General features: G+C 37.8%; 1 protein-coding gene across 1 annotated transcript in view; it reads right to left on the bottom strand.

Annotated features, from left to right (window-relative positions):
• Positions 1-17,325, bottom strand: part of MDN1 (midasin AAA ATPase 1) — a 127,496-nt gene that overhangs the window by 93,262 nt on the left and 16,909 nt on the right. Inside the window, exons 8-23 of the mRNA XM_063443572.1 lie at positions 16,159-16,290; positions 14,733-14,836; positions 14,333-14,450; positions 13,984-14,168; positions 13,502-13,583; positions 11,971-12,066; positions 11,114-11,226; positions 10,122-10,270; positions 9,552-9,612; positions 8,959-9,167; positions 6,406-6,509; positions 5,988-6,132; positions 5,719-5,815; positions 4,620-4,733; positions 4,290-4,437; positions 3,960-4,070 (exon numbers count right to left, since the gene is read on the bottom strand). Coding sequence (XP_063299642.1) covers positions 3,960-4,070; positions 4,290-4,437; positions 4,620-4,733; positions 5,719-5,815; positions 5,988-6,132; positions 6,406-6,509; positions 8,959-9,167; positions 9,552-9,612; positions 10,122-10,270; positions 11,114-11,226; positions 11,971-12,066; positions 13,502-13,583; positions 13,984-14,168; positions 14,333-14,450; positions 14,733-14,836; positions 16,159-16,290 — 1,968 coding nt within the window. The remainder of the gene's footprint in view (positions 1-3,959; positions 4,071-4,289; positions 4,438-4,619; positions 4,734-5,718; positions 5,816-5,987; positions 6,133-6,405; positions 6,510-8,958; positions 9,168-9,551; positions 9,613-10,121; positions 10,271-11,113; positions 11,227-11,970; positions 12,067-13,501; positions 13,584-13,983; positions 14,169-14,332; positions 14,451-14,732; positions 14,837-16,158; positions 16,291-17,325) is intronic.

Below are 17,325 nucleotides of genomic sequence, written 5' to 3' on the forward strand. Positions count from 1 at the left end.
AGGGGTATTTCAATTATCCCATATTTAGACGACTGGCTTCTAGTGGCACATACCGAGGATCAACTACACGAGGATCTGCAGGTCACTATAAGGTTTCTTCAGGACCATGGCTGGATCTTGAATCTAAAGAAATCAGTTTGCGTTCCAACAAGAGTTATAGAGTTTCTCGGCTTCGAGATCAATTCAGACTCCATGTCAATATTCCTTCCCAAACGAAAGAGGAAAAAGATCCGAAAAACAATTTCCAACCTCCAAAGGATGAAAACTTGTTCCTTCAGAGAGGCCATGAGTGTGTTAGGTCTTCTTACGGCCACCTTCCCGGCGGTCAAATGGGCAAGATCAAAGATCAGACCCTTACAGTGGAACATCCTGACTTCCTGGTCAAAGAAGGAGGAAGATCTGGACTAAATATTCCTGCTGTCCCCTCAGGTGAAGACGCAACTAGATTGGTGGAAAACCTCAGAGTGCCTTTTAAAAGGTTTATCCTTTCTACCAAAGGTCTGGCTAATAGTCACCACAGACGCTTCAAACTCAGGTTGGGGAGCCCACTTAGGCTCCACCATGTTCCAAGGAAAATGGTCTTCCAGGGAAGCAAAGGAATCTACAAATTTCAAAGAATTATTGGCGGTTCTGTATGCTCTTCATCACCTCAGACCTTCAAGAGAAATCTAGAAGACATCGCAGCGGTTTACATAAGAGGCAGCGACAATGTAATAGCCGACGATTTGAGCAGAGGGAAGTGGGACCAAAAGGAATGGTTTCTAAACCCAGACGTATTCAGAATCTTGACTGGGAAATTCGGAGTCCCAGAAGTAGATTTGATGGCAAGAGAATCAAACAAGAAGGTTTTCCACTTCGCCTCCCTATTCAGAACGGATCAACCCAATTGGATAGACGCTCTATCGATAAGGTGGGATTCTCAGCTGGCTTACATCTTCCCACCTCTGCCCCTGATCCCAAAGGTCCTCCTCAAGATACGAACGGACAAGGCGAGGATATTGGCGATAATCCCTTATTGGCCAAACAGAGTCTGGTTTGCGGCCCTAAAGAAGATGACTATCAACTGTTGGGAGCTTCCCATTTCAGTTCATCTCATTGTGAACAGGAACCTACCCTTGAAAGTACTGGAAATGTTCAGGTTGACGGCTTGGCTACTGCAAGGCTGATCCTTCGAAACAAGGGCTTGCAAGATGAGAGAATAACAGTCTTACTCCACGCCACTAGAAGATCAAATTCTAGGATATACTTCAGAATTTGGTCCAAGTTTCTTCACTGGGGTAGGGATCACCGGGTCTCGATATTACAACCGTCAGTTTTTGCAAGACGGCTTTGACGCAGGCCTGGGAGTCTCAACTCTCAAGGTTCAAATCTCAGCTTTGAATTTTTTTCTTATTAAGGATTTGGCAGCCAATGTTTTCGTCAGAAGATTTTTTAGGTCCATCAGCCTCAAGAGACCTCCTAAACGATCGGTGTTTCCGACGTGGGACTTGTCCCTAGTCCTTCAGGCCCTTCGTACTAACCCGTTTGAACCTTTGGAGGAAGTTCCTTTAAAAATTTTATCTCTTAAGGTATTGTTTTTGGTAGCCATCACGTCAGCCAAAAGAGTGGGAGAACTTCACGCCCTATCCTCCTCAGATGAATTCACCATTTTTCATGAGGACAAAGTGGTTCTTTACCCGAGACCATCTTTTCTTCCGAAAGTTTTATCTTCAAAAAAATGTTAATCAACCTATTATTTTACCTTCCTTTTTTAGTGCGCCCTCATCCCTTCAAGAACACAGATGGCAAAAGTTGGACGTCAGAAGAGCGTTATGTATATATTTAAACAGAACAGAGGAGTTCAGAGTTTCGGATCACCTGTTTGTTAATTTTCAGGGTCACCTAAAGGGCAAGGTAGCTTATTCAGGCTATCGATTTGGCATATTCTTCCTCAGGTCTTCAGTCTCCTGCTACAATCAAGGCCCATTCTACTCGAGCCATGGCTACCTCATGGGCAGAAAGAGCACTTGCATCTCCATAAGTCATTTGCAAGGCGGCATGCTGGTCGTCCTTCAACACCTTTATCAAGCACTACCGGCTAGACATATTCTCTGCCTCTGAAGCTGCTTTTGGGCGTAAGGTGTTACAAGCCGTCGTGGCATAGGTCCCGCCCAGAGGGATTATTGCTATATCCCAGAGGTTACTGCCACCATATGAAAGAATAAACAGAAATTTTTACTTACCGTAAATTCTTTTTTTCTTAATATGGTGGCAGTATTATTACCCTCCCTCTTTATTAAAGAATTTTTTGCATTGGATGTTTGCTTGGTCTGGTTTCTTTACTTGGCACGTACTGGGGTAGGTTTTGCGGGCTCAGTATGTATACCTAAAGGGGGAGGATCCTTTTAAATAGCTTGTTAAAGGTCTTGTCCACAGGGAGGAGCAAAACCCAGAGGTTACTGCCAGAGGTTACTGCCACCATATTAAGAAAAAAAGAATTTACGGTAAGTAAAAATTTCTGTTTTTTGTGTAAATGTTTTTTATTTAAGTCGCAAATAATGCAGTCGAACAGCGACGTAAAGAGGCATATAAACTTGAGCCTACGCAGAGGCCGAACATGGCAATACAGGGCATTATTATACATCTGCATGTAGGAACATACAAAATGAGGGTTACTTAAAGGCATCACAGATAATCACATGTAAGTTAGGTATCTATAATGTGGGAGACATGTAGTGCTGAGCGAACAGGTAGGGAAGTGCGCTGTTGTAATGGAGAGGTATATATCAGCTGTATCATTTTAAACGGCTGTCCAGGGGGGTGACGCAAAAGCAGGGTAAATTATGTTTTACACTGCGTTTCCGATATAGGTGATAGCAGGCGTTATGTAGCAACGGAACATCCGACCTGCAGATGTGTGGCTAAAGTTTAAGCTAGAACTTAATCCTAATAAAGATGCTGTTGTCTATGCAGTTATATATCATGCCAGTCCAGATAAGTATCACTAACCAAGGTATCAAAGTGAAGCGGACCCAGTATCATACATTAATTTATTTTTTTTTCTCTATATGCTTATTTTGAGATGTAGAATGGTTGGCAAATATTTAGGGACAAAGCAGCAATTCATTGAGATGAAGGAGCAGCCTTTTTAAGTATCCTTCTTTACTTTTACCCCTACTGTCAGATCATTTTTAATGCCATATTTCTATCTCAATACTTGTATCACCAAATTATTTGAGAGCCATCATCTGTTAGCATGGACTCCAGTGACCCCTATGGGTTGGAGATGAGCATTACATCTTTCCCAGACAGTTTTGGAAAATAGTTGTTGGACATCAGGTAAGTGTAACAGACTACAGGCTGCCTCTTGCAAAGGTTTTTTGTACTCTAAATTGTCAGAGACTATAGATTGCTTTATTTAGGATAAAATAATTAGCACTGAGTGTTGTAAACTGTACTTTACTTATTTAGCTATATTGTCCGAGACTACAGACAGAAAAAGTTAACAGTATGCTCAATGAACTTCAAATTTTCAGGATGTATTTTAATCAACTTTAAGGATCTTATATTAATAAAAAATGAGTTTTAGACATTACCACATTAATTTTGTTTTCCTGAATGCATTCAGTAGTTTAAACACTATATGGAGTAACGGAGCCAGGGGACTTCAGGTACTACAACCATTAGATGAAGTCGTTATAATACCTAGTGTCCCTTTAAAAGTGATGAATTGATAAGGGTAAAGCAACCACTTTGCATTGATGGTTTTAATAGGCACGATGATACTTTTGTATGTGCTTTTAATGTACAATGTATCTGTTAACATTAATTCCAAGAACACCTGCCCACACAACTGCATACAGTTTTGAGTAGTAATGGGTAACACCTAGCACAGCACATTGACATCATAGAATTTAAACACACAATTTCAGAAAATGGGGTACAAAATATCCAAGAGATTCCGACAACTTATCAGTTACCTGCTTAATTAGTTTTTTGAGGTTTCCCTGCAAAATGTGACGGCAAATCAATGCCTGGACTATGGAGTGGGAGGATCTGTCAAGTTGTGTGAGGAAAGAGAGGCAAAATCCCTGAAAAGGAAAAAAAAATATATCTTTTTAAAAGCAATATTTATAATCCTATGTTCACAAAAATAAAGTTGCCGTAACATACATCTAACAAAATCAGACCAGCAGCAACATAGCAAGGGAGAGAAAATAATAAAATGTAAACATTTTTTTAAATAATCACATTTCATCACAGGTATGATAGACCAGACACGATTTTCAGTTTTACAAGATAGTGGTTACCTCATACAGAGAGCGCTGGATGTTACCACAAGGGTTTGATGAGGCAAATCTCAGAGCTCTGCATAGAGTGCGCAGACTGTAGTGGGGTCTATGACCTGTGCCATCCACCAAACCTAAATTAGTCTTCTTGCGTACAGTCAAGTAAAAGCTACAAAATAAAAAGCCAGATAAAAAAAACTCGGACATGAATTAAGAGTAATGCAAACAATTAGAGTCAAGGAAACAAATCTCATTTAAAATGTATATTTAAAAATATTTTGTGCAAATACTCAAATACCTATTGTATACATTTTCTTGCAACTTTTCAAAGAACTACACATTGGTTCCTACCTGATTATTCCTTGTACAATAACCTTGCCCACATTGACACATCTTAAGTAATCAGTGATGAGAATCTGCAAGTCATTTTCGCTTTCCAATTCTTCCACATAAAGCTCAGTAAATCTGCAAATGAGCAAATATGGTCATAAAAACAGTCTTGAATCAAGAAACGGATTCTTAAAGCAGATATATCCCCAGGATTCAGATTATAAGCAACCATACACATTTGAGAGTGTAAATAAATAGATTTCAGATATCTAACAGTCTGCATATATTTCAGTGCAACACATTGACTGCACAGATCAATAATAACATCCATATCCCATCATAGCGAACACTGGGCATGGTCATCAAAGGGAACATGTTTGTTCTTTCATACTGGGCAAATTGCCTTAAAAATAAATTGCTGGGGGGCGGGGCCTGACAGTGGAACGGAGAGGACGCTAAACACATTAGCAACTGCGAACCACGGTCAAAAAGCCGACCTTTAAAGCCAAAAAAGCGACCAATCGGGCCAGAGTGCAGTGACACTAGGGGTACATGTGGAGACCAAATAAGCGGCATATCAAACCCCGTTATGACTTTTCTCTATGATAGTATGTCTCGGCTAACACTCACTCTGACAGAATAACTGTTTAGTTAAGCTTGACAACCATAAACAATTTGTGCGAAATACCATGCCCCTGCATAATCTATGTGAATCTTGAGATACGCTGTTGTGGCGTCTGTTGATACGTCTGTAACCACCCGCACAACAAAAATAAAGAATATAAAAAAAAAAAAGAAATTGCTAAGATTTTGAGTATATCTATATTATTACTGGCAGACATATTCTGCAGTGCACTGCAGTTGAGGAAAACAGACAATACAACATGCCCAGACTAGTACATAAGTTACAGAAGACCATCCCTGTAACCTTGAGATTTCGCTTTTAGAAATACATATCCCGTGAACTTACAAGGAAAAGGAGCTTATCTATATTTTTCACTTTATATCTAAAACCACATAGATATATCAAAACCATAAAAAAAAGCTATAGTCTAGGATATTGTTTTGACCAATCAAAGCACTTAGTCATAGCAGCAATCCATTTGTTGTAAGGCTTTACCTGTTTCTTATTCCAGGTGCGAGATTGCGTTTCCCTACATCAGTAGCTGGGTTCATACAGGCAAACAATCGGAAATCTGGGTGGCGAATAAGGGGTTCTGCAAATTAAAAATGAAATAAATGTTTAAAATGTTAACATTTCCTAACATTACATTATAAAACAGTCATAGCCAGAGGAGGTGTGGCTGTATAAACAAAAAGTGATTTAACTCTATAATGACAGAAAATTGCAGCGACATTGCAGAAATTGCCACTATGTTTCTTAAGTACCTGTGTCCCCTCTGTCCAGTAAAACCAGTGATCCAGATGACCCCTCAAGTAAACCACACAAGCACTCCAGTGTCTCTGCAGCAGCCAGGTTAATTTCATCCAGTAAAATCCACTCTCCTTTTTTTACTGCTTGAGCAAGAATGCCCTGAAAACAAATAGCTTTTGCATTATTTTAAATATGTGGACCACTGGTGTTTGGATTACAACATTTGTCAGCAATATCCTCTTAAATTCTAAATTACTACATTTTTGATGCGTGTACTGTGGCAAAACTCTATGCCACAGTACTATGCCGTTTTTTTCCACTAGACTGGAATTACAGAGAATGCAAATGGGAATTAGGGTAAAAATGTAAACTAGTTAAAAAAAAATTATGAAAATAAAAAAAAACCTCAGCTAAACAAAGTAAAAGGAATACCTCCACAAACGCAAAAAGCACTGCATTTTCCGTCATCTTCATTTGCTGCTGGGCTTGGTTCAGGCGAAGAGAGAAACCTTCCCATTTTTCTAGCAAAAGGGGCTCTGAGGTGAAGAAATATATAACATAACTATTTTAAACTGGAAGAAGTGTTTTGTTTATTAATAAGGTGTAATGGGGCTGGAGCAATAAATAGAAGCAAATTTATTTTACTTTTAACATTTGTTTGGAAATTATCCCACATGAGAAGCAGTAACTGAGCTTCATTTTACAAAGTATAAAAACAAAACAAATTGGTATTTTTAGGAAAGAAAGAAAACAAAATCACAGATGTAATTACAATAAATTAAAGAACTAAAATGTATATAAAAGCTCTTATTATGGCCTTGACTTCATATTTTTTTAATAAGCTTTTCAAAATGATTTAATGTTTTTGGACAAACTTTTAAAATTAATTTTTCAAAATATAAAATATATGCTTTATAAACAAGTATATTTTAAAAAAAACCATCAACATATTAAATAATTTTTCATTTATTCAAAAATGTTACATTTAGTCCTATGTTGGATATAAATACATGTCAAAAGTAAGTTAGGAAGAAAGCTCTTGTCTGACATTCAGCAGATTGTAATTTAGCCCATTTATAAAATAGAAAAATCGACACACCGATAAAATAAAACTACATGCATAATGTTCTTGACCTGGACTGGTTCACCCATAAACCTGATCACCTGTTCCTCTTTGATTCTTACTATAGTTTTCTGGACTCAGATCACTCAATCATTATTCACACCCACCACCACCACCAATGGACTTCAGGGATTAGTCCTATGTAAGGGGACTATATGGAGGTATGATATTTCAGGCTGTTTGTAGCATTGATTGTTTTAATTTGGTTTTATATTTTGTACCCGGAGGAAGTTCTAAATATATAGAACTAAATGCGAAGGACCTTACAGCCTTTTAATATATCTATTTTAATATTTATGTAATATGCGGCTACCTTTAACCCCTTAAGGACACATGACATGTGTAACATGTCATGATTCCCTTTTATTCCAGAAGTTTGGTCCTTAAGGGGTTAAAGCAATTTTACTTACCTACCTGGATTACCTTACCTACCTGGATTGCTGAATCCACTCCTGCATTGGGCGATTCCAAGGAGACAAAAAGGCTCCTACAGAACGAATTTATATCCTACTTTCTCGTGAGTGCAACCATTGTTATATGCAATGTTGCACTATATATTGTTTTCCTTTTTTGTAAATCTTTTTTCAGCTGGATCCTATTTGTGTGTATACATATTATAGAGTATTAAGGGTAACCTGGCTGGAAGTAATTTTACTTCATTTTTTTTTATTCTATTTTAAAATAAGTCTTTGTCAGGATTACTGTAGATGCCCAACACGCAGAACTTAAGAGGATAAGAAGAAAAAAACAGAAGTATTACCGGGCCTTAGAATGGCCGGCTTTAACGTATAAAGACAAAGATAACACAAGACAGGGTAAAGACGAAGAAATAACGTAAACGATGAACAAGCCATGGGTCAAGGAATGGAGATATCAGAATAGTCAGGAGCCAGGCCAAAGGACAAGGAATACAGAGATCGGAAAGTCAAAAGGGAAGCCAAGGTCAAATACACAAGAATCAATACAAGGAACGCGCTCTCGGATAACCACAATGGAAACCACAACACAGAGAAATGGACAAAACAGGCTTATATAGTCTAAGGTGCTCCCTGATTGGCTGCAGGGGAGCATGTGATCGTGGGCGTGTATATGAAACACCTTCATGATTAATACTGATCTGGCCCTTTAAGGGATAAACAGGGAAACCCTTAAATTCTGCAAAGCTGCAGCAGCATCTCGAATGTTTACAGAGCCGGCCGCTGTGAGAGGAGGAGGAGCCACCAGTAGGGGTGAGTGATGGGTGGCATTCCCATAATTACGTGGGAATCCGCCGGACCAAGACGTGCCCGCCGGGTCTGATCAGGCGGAGACCTGACAGGTAGGAGACCGGCGGTATTTCCCTTTGTGTGTGGGAATGCCGTCGCAACGATGATCGCCCCCGCCGGGACCCATGCCGCTCTCTGACAGGAGCAGACCCCGTGGGCGGCGTGACAGTCTTTTACTTTCACTTGTGGTTAAAAGGTGATATTCACTAAGCACGTACGTCTTTTAAGGCATCTGATGGCCAATGCAAACCCAATGGGTGACTTCATAAATCCACTCTCGCAAATACCACACAATTTCTACTTAGTTGCCTGGCTTCTTAGATAAAACTGCTGCAAGAAAAACTAGGGACATGACCCCCCCTACACATATGAGCTAGCTTCCATTGGTTCTAATTAACAGTTGCGAATATAACAACATCTATTATTATTCAGCTGCCGTTTCGGTTAATTCCGAAAGCGTGTGCTGAAAAATGCTGAGTCTCACTGGGAGAAAGGCGCTCTATAAATACTAGTTATTATTAATATCCAACCATTACAGCAAACCAAACAATAGATCTTATCAGGATCGGGAGAAGCCAATGCCTTTAAGGCACTTACCTGTCTCTCCAGCTTGCATCTTATTCATTGCAGACTTCAGGACATGTTGCATTAGTTTAAGCAAGTCCTGCCACTTTTTGTGTCGGTAGCAGGTCTGAATATGACCAAGGAATGTTAAGTTCTGCTTCTTAGAAAACGTTTGTGCAAACAGCTCTTCAAAAACCTCCCTGAGAGGAAGCCAAATCAGCTTGTGATCCACAGGCTTGTAGCTGAAATAAATAAGGGAATATCCTATTAACATGAACATAGTACCACAAGAAGAAAAGCCATAAGAGAATTATTCACCTCTTAGCTGGAGTATATAGTATATATATATATATGGAGTATATATAACTGCAAAAACATATTTAATTATCGTAATGATACTTAATCTTAATATAAAGTCAAAATATGATCAAGTGTAAGAAACTAGAAAGCGGTTGTTATATTCAGAGGTTCATTTTTGTTTTAACTTTAGAATGACTTTTCTTTTTAATATGGCCGTTTTGTCAGGTTGGGGGCTGGGGAGACTTTTTTTGTGAAGGTGCACACACACACACGATATTAATGTCTGTTTTCACTGGACAAGTAGCCTATCACCAGCAATAACTTACCCTCCTAACAGATCTGCAGTATCACTCTGCTGGTTCATATTCACAATGCGAAGGCGCTGACCTGGACCAAAATGACAAAGTTATTTTTTTTACATTTCTAAAAAAAAATAGATATGGCAGGAAGCACCTCTAGCAGCCATCTGCGGAGTGGCAAGTGCAGGTATTTCTGGGCTGTAATGTAAACACTGCATTTTCTGTGAAAAGAGAGGGTGCACAGCAAAAAGCTTGAAGGGTTACACTTACCAGAACAAATGCAATAAGCTGTAGTTGTTCTGGTGACTATAGTGTCCCTTTAACATTAGGTAAATACAACCTCAAGTGAACAATGCATGGCATATTATACCTTGTCATGATTTATTTAACAAATAAAGCCAAAATGGAGAAGCCACTGATTATGTCGAGAGAGAGAAGTGAGAGAGAAGAGAGACAAAAACACAAATTTTTCCTAATTTTAGCTCTATTTTTCTCATCTCTACCAGCATTTAAATAGTTCCTTCAACAAGCAAGGTAACCTATTGAACAAATTTAGGTAATTCCCCTTACTACCAAAGCCATCCTGTTCCACTGTACCTGCAATGTGAGAAAGATATTGAACAGTTGAAGTCTTTCCGGTGCCAGTTTCTCCCACTAGCAAAACAGGCTCCCCTTTGTTAACACACACAGCAAGCTGTTCAATCAACAAAGAGGATGGACGTGTTGCTGCAAAGGTGATGTTTTCCCTGAGAATGAGTAAGAAAATATAACACTAAATGAATGACCATGATTTTAAAAAAATAAATAACATTTAAAAAAGCATAGATAATTTTGCAATAAACCAGAACATACAATCCCCAAAAGTGAAATTAGGTAGTCTAAACAAATCTGACTTGCTTAAAACAGCTCTGTCACTTGTGGGGTCTCTTCACATACTTTGCAAATACATTGGAAATGACACACTTTATTTATGAGCATCTGTTTGGAGAGTAATATAGAAATATATATACTTACCTGAAGTTCTCCTCTTGGGCACTGCATACTAAAAGTGACACTAAAAAACCTCCAGTTATTTAAATGTGCATAAGGACTTGTGATAGTGGGCAGATATAAAAATGTTTCTTTGGTTTTTACAACATTTTGGATGTCGATATTCTATGTAGGGTCTCCTGTTTAGGAAGTGACAGCTCAGCAATCAAGATTTTTTTTTTTATATACGGATTGGCCAGTAGGGGATCCATTGTAAATAGCTTGGTTTACATTTCTGTCTAGATAATAAGAACATTTTCACTACGTAGGATGGTTCTATTACTTTGAATATACCGGTTTGTTTTCCTTGGCAAACTTGAAAATCTCCATACGACAAAGTAGTTACTACTTTGTCGCGAAATGTCTTTTGATTTCAAAGAAATTGCAGTGTGCTCAATATGAGTATTTTACAGTGTTTATATCATAATAAAATACAGTAGAGAAGACAAGAATCTCTCACCTCATCTGCAAAGCCGAGTTTCATACTCTTGTGGCAATTGTCATTACTGGGGCACACAAATACCTTTACCGCAGTTTAACAGAGAAAAGTTTAAATGTACCTGTGAATGTGAATGGTCTCCACTTGCTTTCTAATTACTTCAGTCCTTCCAACAGTGACATGGAGATCTTGTACAGCAACATCTGGTTTATAAAGCTGACAATAGTACTCTGCCTGCAAGTAAATATACAATGTTAACATTACAGTAACATATAGTGTGCAAATAAAATATTCAAACACCACTGTATTGTAGGTAGATCCTTTGTTCCCTCAAAAGGTAATCACTCATTTGCTCACACAATGTGATCCTACAGACCATAAGCATGCATTTGCTATCTTCTTAGAGACAGTGTTTGTGGTAGCACCTGGGAAAAGAATGTTTGGCCATCATCAAAATAAATAATATAGACCGGAATTAAAAACTTTAGAACATTATTAGTAAAGGGACACTAAAATGCACCCACACCACTTCACCTCAATGACATGGTCTATGTGCAGTGACACTTTCTTTTGAAGCCTGCAATGTAAAACATTTCTATTCTTTAGGAATAGCAATGTTTATATTGCAGGGTTAACGTGCCTCTTGTAGCTACCAGAAAGACAGCCACTGGAGTTGTTTCCTCTGCTATAACCAATTAAAACTGTAAGTGGGTGGGTTTGAGGACACCATAAGATCAGGAATACATGTTAGTATTACCAAAACTAGAATGTTCCTTTAAGTATAAAATCACACAATTCATTTCCACTTATCTCTAATAATAAAAATATATAAAGGCAAACTGTCTCTATCCACGGCAACTGGAATAGAAAATGTAAAAAAATATTACAGGTCTGCAGGATGCACAATGAGATTAATAAAGTTTGAAACTATGGCAGGCATGTACATATTATTATGGTACTAGTCCCTATGCAGTTTACCTTTTGTTTTGAAATGTTTAGTTGGCTTCCAATTACTTCTGCCATCTTGAGTCTGGCAGCAGGCTTAGAAAGCATAGCTGTGAAGCAATCCAAGGCCTAAACACAAAACAATTTAATACATTATGTTAGCATTCAGGATATTAGGTAATCAATGTAAAAAGTTCCAGAGTTGATATATATAAGATGAAATATTAAACAAAGCAAGAACTCTGAGAAGTTATTTCTCCTAACACAAGCTTCAACATTATGCACCTCTCACATTACATGTGAAGGCTAGCTGGGACATAGTCTGACGTAGTCCACCAACATTGGATTTGTTTAAGGTGATGAGATTACGGATTACATATTACATTTTACTCATAATTAAATGTTAATAAAAAATGTAGAACATTTTTATTACAAATTGAAAACTGGCAGGATATACATTGAACTACAAATTAATATTTAATTATTTTTAAATAGACTTTAAACAACAACAAAAGACAACATTTTTAACAAAAAATGGAAAAATGTGATGTTCTAGATGTGTGTTTTGTACACCTCTACACACACAATTTTAAGTAGTTAGGCAGCCAAGTAATTACAGGTCTTTCTGCCTGGGAAGAAATGGCACAAAGCTGTGCAACATAATTAAAATCCAATATATAAGCCAATTAGCCATTCACAATTTGGAATCAAATAAACAGCCTTCAATGAATAATTGATGAATATCTTTTCCAGGTCCTGAGCTTTATTAATATCAAAGAAAGAATGAGGGGAAAAAAAAAAAAAAAGACAGCGCAATCAAGTAAAATCAGCAGCTTAACAAAGTTCACAATGCAGATTTATTAATTACCACAGAAGTTAGCAGTAGCAGATTTAAAATACCATATCTGAGGAATCTATGATGATATGTAACATCTGCTACTACCAACTTCTGTGTAAGTTAATAAATCTGTATTGTGCACTTTATTTGGCTGCCAATTAACAGGTTTTTATTTTTTAATTAAAAAATAGAGTGTGTATGAGTCATTATGCTTTCTAAATAATACTTAAAATTCCTGTTGTAGGCTTAACCCCTTAAGGACACGTATAACATGTTATGATTCCCTTTTATTCCAGAAGTTTGGTCCTTAAGGGGTTAAAGGACAAAAATAGGCACCCAGACCACTTCAGACCACTGACAGCCGCTAGAGGCGCTTCCGTGATTCTCACTGTGAAAATCACAGTGAGAAGACGCTGGACATCCATAGGAAAGCATTGAGTAATGCTTTCCTATGGGAGGTTTAAATGCGCGCCCGGCTCTTCCCTCGCCTGCACATTCGGATCAGACATTGCCGGGGGGTGGAGAGTTCCCCAGCACAGAGGGAGCCCGGCGCTAGAGAAAGGTAAGTGGCTGAAGGGGTTTTAACCCCTTCAGTCCAGCAGGAGGATGGCGGGGACCTAATGACCCTATAGTTCCAGTAAAAAGGGTTTGTTTTCCTGGCACTATAGTGGTACTTTAACTAAATATTATACCACCCAATAATTTATTAGAAAAGTAACACTTCACCTCATGAAATATGTTGAGTGCAGAGTCAGCAGAGGTGCCATCAAAGGAGTATACAATCCTGTTGCACCACTTCAACAAATCCCTGGAGAAAGTTAAAAAAAAATTATATAGATACAGCAAGTCATAAATGATCGTTCTAGTACAACTTGGAAAAACAGAAAGGAACACAGAAAGAAAATAACATTCAATTATTCAAAAAATTTTACAAACACAGCAAAAATTTGTTGGAGAAAACTTTAATTCGGTAAATACATTTAACCCTTCACTATAATTAAATATTTTGTAATCATTATTGATAGAAATTGTCTTTACGTTTAACCCCTTAAGGACACATGACATGTCTGACATGTCATGATTCCATTTTATTCCAGAAGTTTGGTCCTTAAGGGGTTAAGAAGAATTAACAGGCAAACAGATTTTAAAAATAGACCTCACTAAGTTAACAGGTTATTATTCAGCATCAGAAATGCAAAGTAAAATACCTCAGCGATAAACCTCGTCCTTCAAGATTAGATTTTTTTTCATCTGCTTTTGGTTCTTCTGAACCTTCGGTTCCTTCAAAGACATGCAAGGATGTGGCTGTATGCTTGTCTCCGGTGAGTTGTATGTAAATATCCAGTAATCGGTCTATTACAAAATTCAATTTGGGATAGAGCTCCTGAAGGACCTATTCCCCAAAAATAAAAATAAATATTTTTTCCCTCCAATGTGTTTAGATTTTAATATATATATATATATATATATATAATAAATACAGTCAGATTTAAGCAATTAGATTTTGGTTCAATTATCAGGATAACCCCAAATATTTCAATGTCATGGTAAACATACTTTTTTTAGTTCCTCTCTGTTCATATTATCCATGTGAATTTTGGTCCAATGTTTGTCCAGTAATGTAGCATGGCTGTTTTGTGGTCGATACCAGGTCCCAGCACTAGAGCTAAGTAATCTAAAAGAGAGAACACATTATATAAAATGCACATTAAAAAATAAATAAAAAAGGATTACAGAAAATTAAGGGGGGAAAGTTTCTTTTTTGTTTTATTTTTAAATATTTGCTTAGAAGTATAAAAATAAATTGATATGTTAAAATTCACACAAAGAAGCGGAATTTAATTTTTAGCATTAACCACCATTTAAGAGGAATACTGATAACATCTTTAACATCAAAGATATGGAGAAGTAAAGATATGAAAACACCATCTTGCAAATAAGAGTTTCTCATACATACCTTCTAGTGGCAAAAAGCTGAAATCCAGGTGCAACTTTTATACAGTCTCCTCTTCCAGGAATCAACAATTCTCCACTTTCCAGAACTGGAATTAACACTGAAATCTGAAACCACAGAATAGTCAGATTCTCTCTCATTTTTTGTTTACTATCTAGTTAGTATTCACCAATTTTTTATGTCAGCTGACACTCTGATAGTATAGTATCTGACGGACACACCATTTAGTGATTTATGTTTTTTGGTGATACTTACTATTTTTTCTGCAGTGTGGACCAGCCTCCACTATTTTTATTTTTAGTTATTTATTATATATTTTTTTTGTTATGTCCATGTGTATATAGTACTATTAGTTGTGTGTTGCAGTCGGTCTCTTGTCTATTGGGACCTTTTAGAGATTTAGACTTTTATTAAAAGTTAGGTTTTATCTTATACATATATTTCTTTAGTTTTCCATTGTTATATAACAATGCATTCTCTGCCTCTTCTTTTTTCACTCTTGCATGCAAGGACAATTTAATTTATACACAATTAGGCATGAATACATAAAAAACAAACTGACAAAGTTATACTCACACACAAACACCCACTTACATACAGTCATTCACATACATAACCAGCCATCACATGCTCACACTTCAAATTGATTTAATCCTCCACAGATCGCTCACCTCTATCAGCAGTGAGGATATCAAGATATGCATAATTCTGTCCCAGTTAACGGGCAGGAGTGAGCTGTCTCTGTATGCTGAAATAGCATAGACAGCTTATGAAATCCTCTTGCTCTCCCACACAGCAACCGGTTATTTGCAGAGCAGGGTAGACGTGATAAAGTAGTCACATGTTGCATCCTCTCAACTCAGAGATTTGGGGTGGCACACAGGAAAGTGTGGGGATCACACAAGTTCTCTGCTCTTGCAGACCTTTGCATGCCAAGGTAGAGCTATGGTGTTGGGTGTTACCTACACAAATGTTGCTAATTCTTTCCTCACATTTTTTGTTGTTGTTTACAGGCATGCAGGTGTTGCAGAAGTCAAGAAGGTGGAATTTTGCAGGAAAGAGGCAATCGTTTCTGTGAGAAACACTACAAGCACCATAATCTTGCAGGAGAATAACTAATATAGAAGCATGACTGCAACTACAGGTGCCCAGATATTACCCAGGTAAATAGTAAAGCTGTCCTTAAACAATTAGTATCTATGTTGCATATAGTGTTCCTTTAATAAAAACAGCCCCGAAAAGTGGGAACAGTGAGTAAGAACACAAACACCATGTACCCTTACAGAGTATGATCTCCTCTGACTATCAGAAAGACAGATTTTTTGTATCAGGTCATGTCAGTTGGCAAAGTGACTTGGATATATGAGGCTCTGATTTATAAACATTTACTTATAAAGCACTTGATTGAAAACAAAAATAAACTACTTACCACATCCAATGGAGCATAATCAATATCCTCCAGAACGATCCAGTGCCCATTGGACACAGCCTGAGTTAAGGTTCCAGGCTGCCAAACAAACTCTCCGGGGATATCTGTACAGCGATACATTCCCAGTAACATCTGCAAAGAAGTAGAGAATTACAAAAATGTCTTGTAAATTCCTTCAAACAAATGAATTTATCGATTTCATCCACAGATAGAAGAACATTTACTGAGGGTAGTGGTGTTGTGGAGACAGGCTTGAAGACTGTGGTGTGGCCTAATAGAAAGCAGTTGTTGTTGGGGGATTCCATCATAAGAGGTGTGGAGATAGACAATGGTGGTCTTGTCAGATGTCTTCCTGGAGCTATTGCTCACAAAGCAGGAAGGGGAATTGGATGTACTTGTCCATCTAGGGACAAATGACTTGGCTTGCAATGAGGTTTCAGAGGTTAAGGAAGTTTTTAGTGTTTTTGCCAATGATATACGGCAGGTTGCTTCCACACTGGCACTCTCTGAAGTTCTGCCTGTGCACTTTAACTTGTGGCTTGGTGAATGGTGTCGGGAGCAAGGATTTGGCTTTATTTCTCATGGTAGCCCTGTTTGGAATGGAAATAAACTGTACGAAAAAGATGGTTTGCATCTTTCTCAAAAGGGAACAAATATTCTCAGTGCTTGGTTGTATTGGGAGAGGTATCAGCAGAAGAAAGAGGGAAGTGATCATGCCATTGTACAGAACACTGGTGAGACCTCACTTGGAGTATTGTACGCAATACTGGAGACCGTATCTTCAGAAAGATATTGATACTTTAGAGAGAGTTCAGAGAAGGGCTACTAAACTGGTTCATGGATTGCAGGATAAAACTTACCAGGAAAGGTTAAAGGATATTAACATGTATAGCTTGGTGGAAAGACGAGACAGGGGGGATATGATAGAAACATTTAAATACATAAAGGGAATCAACACAACAAAGGAGGAAACCATATTTAAAAGAAGAAAAGCTACCACAACAAGAGGACATAGTCTTAAATTAGAGGGGCAAAGGTTTAAAAATAATATCAGGAAGTATTACTTTACTGAGAGGGTAGTGGATGCATGGAATAGCCTTCCAGCTGAAGTTGTAGAGGTTAACACAGTAAAGGAGTTTAAGCACGCGTGAGATAGGCATAAGGCTA

This window comes from Pelobates fuscus, chromosome 2, assembly GCF_036172605.1.
Source record: "Pelobates fuscus isolate aPelFus1 chromosome 2, aPelFus1.pri, whole genome shotgun sequence".
Lineage (NCBI taxonomy): Eukaryota > Metazoa > Chordata > Amphibia > Anura > Pelobatidae > Pelobates > Pelobates fuscus.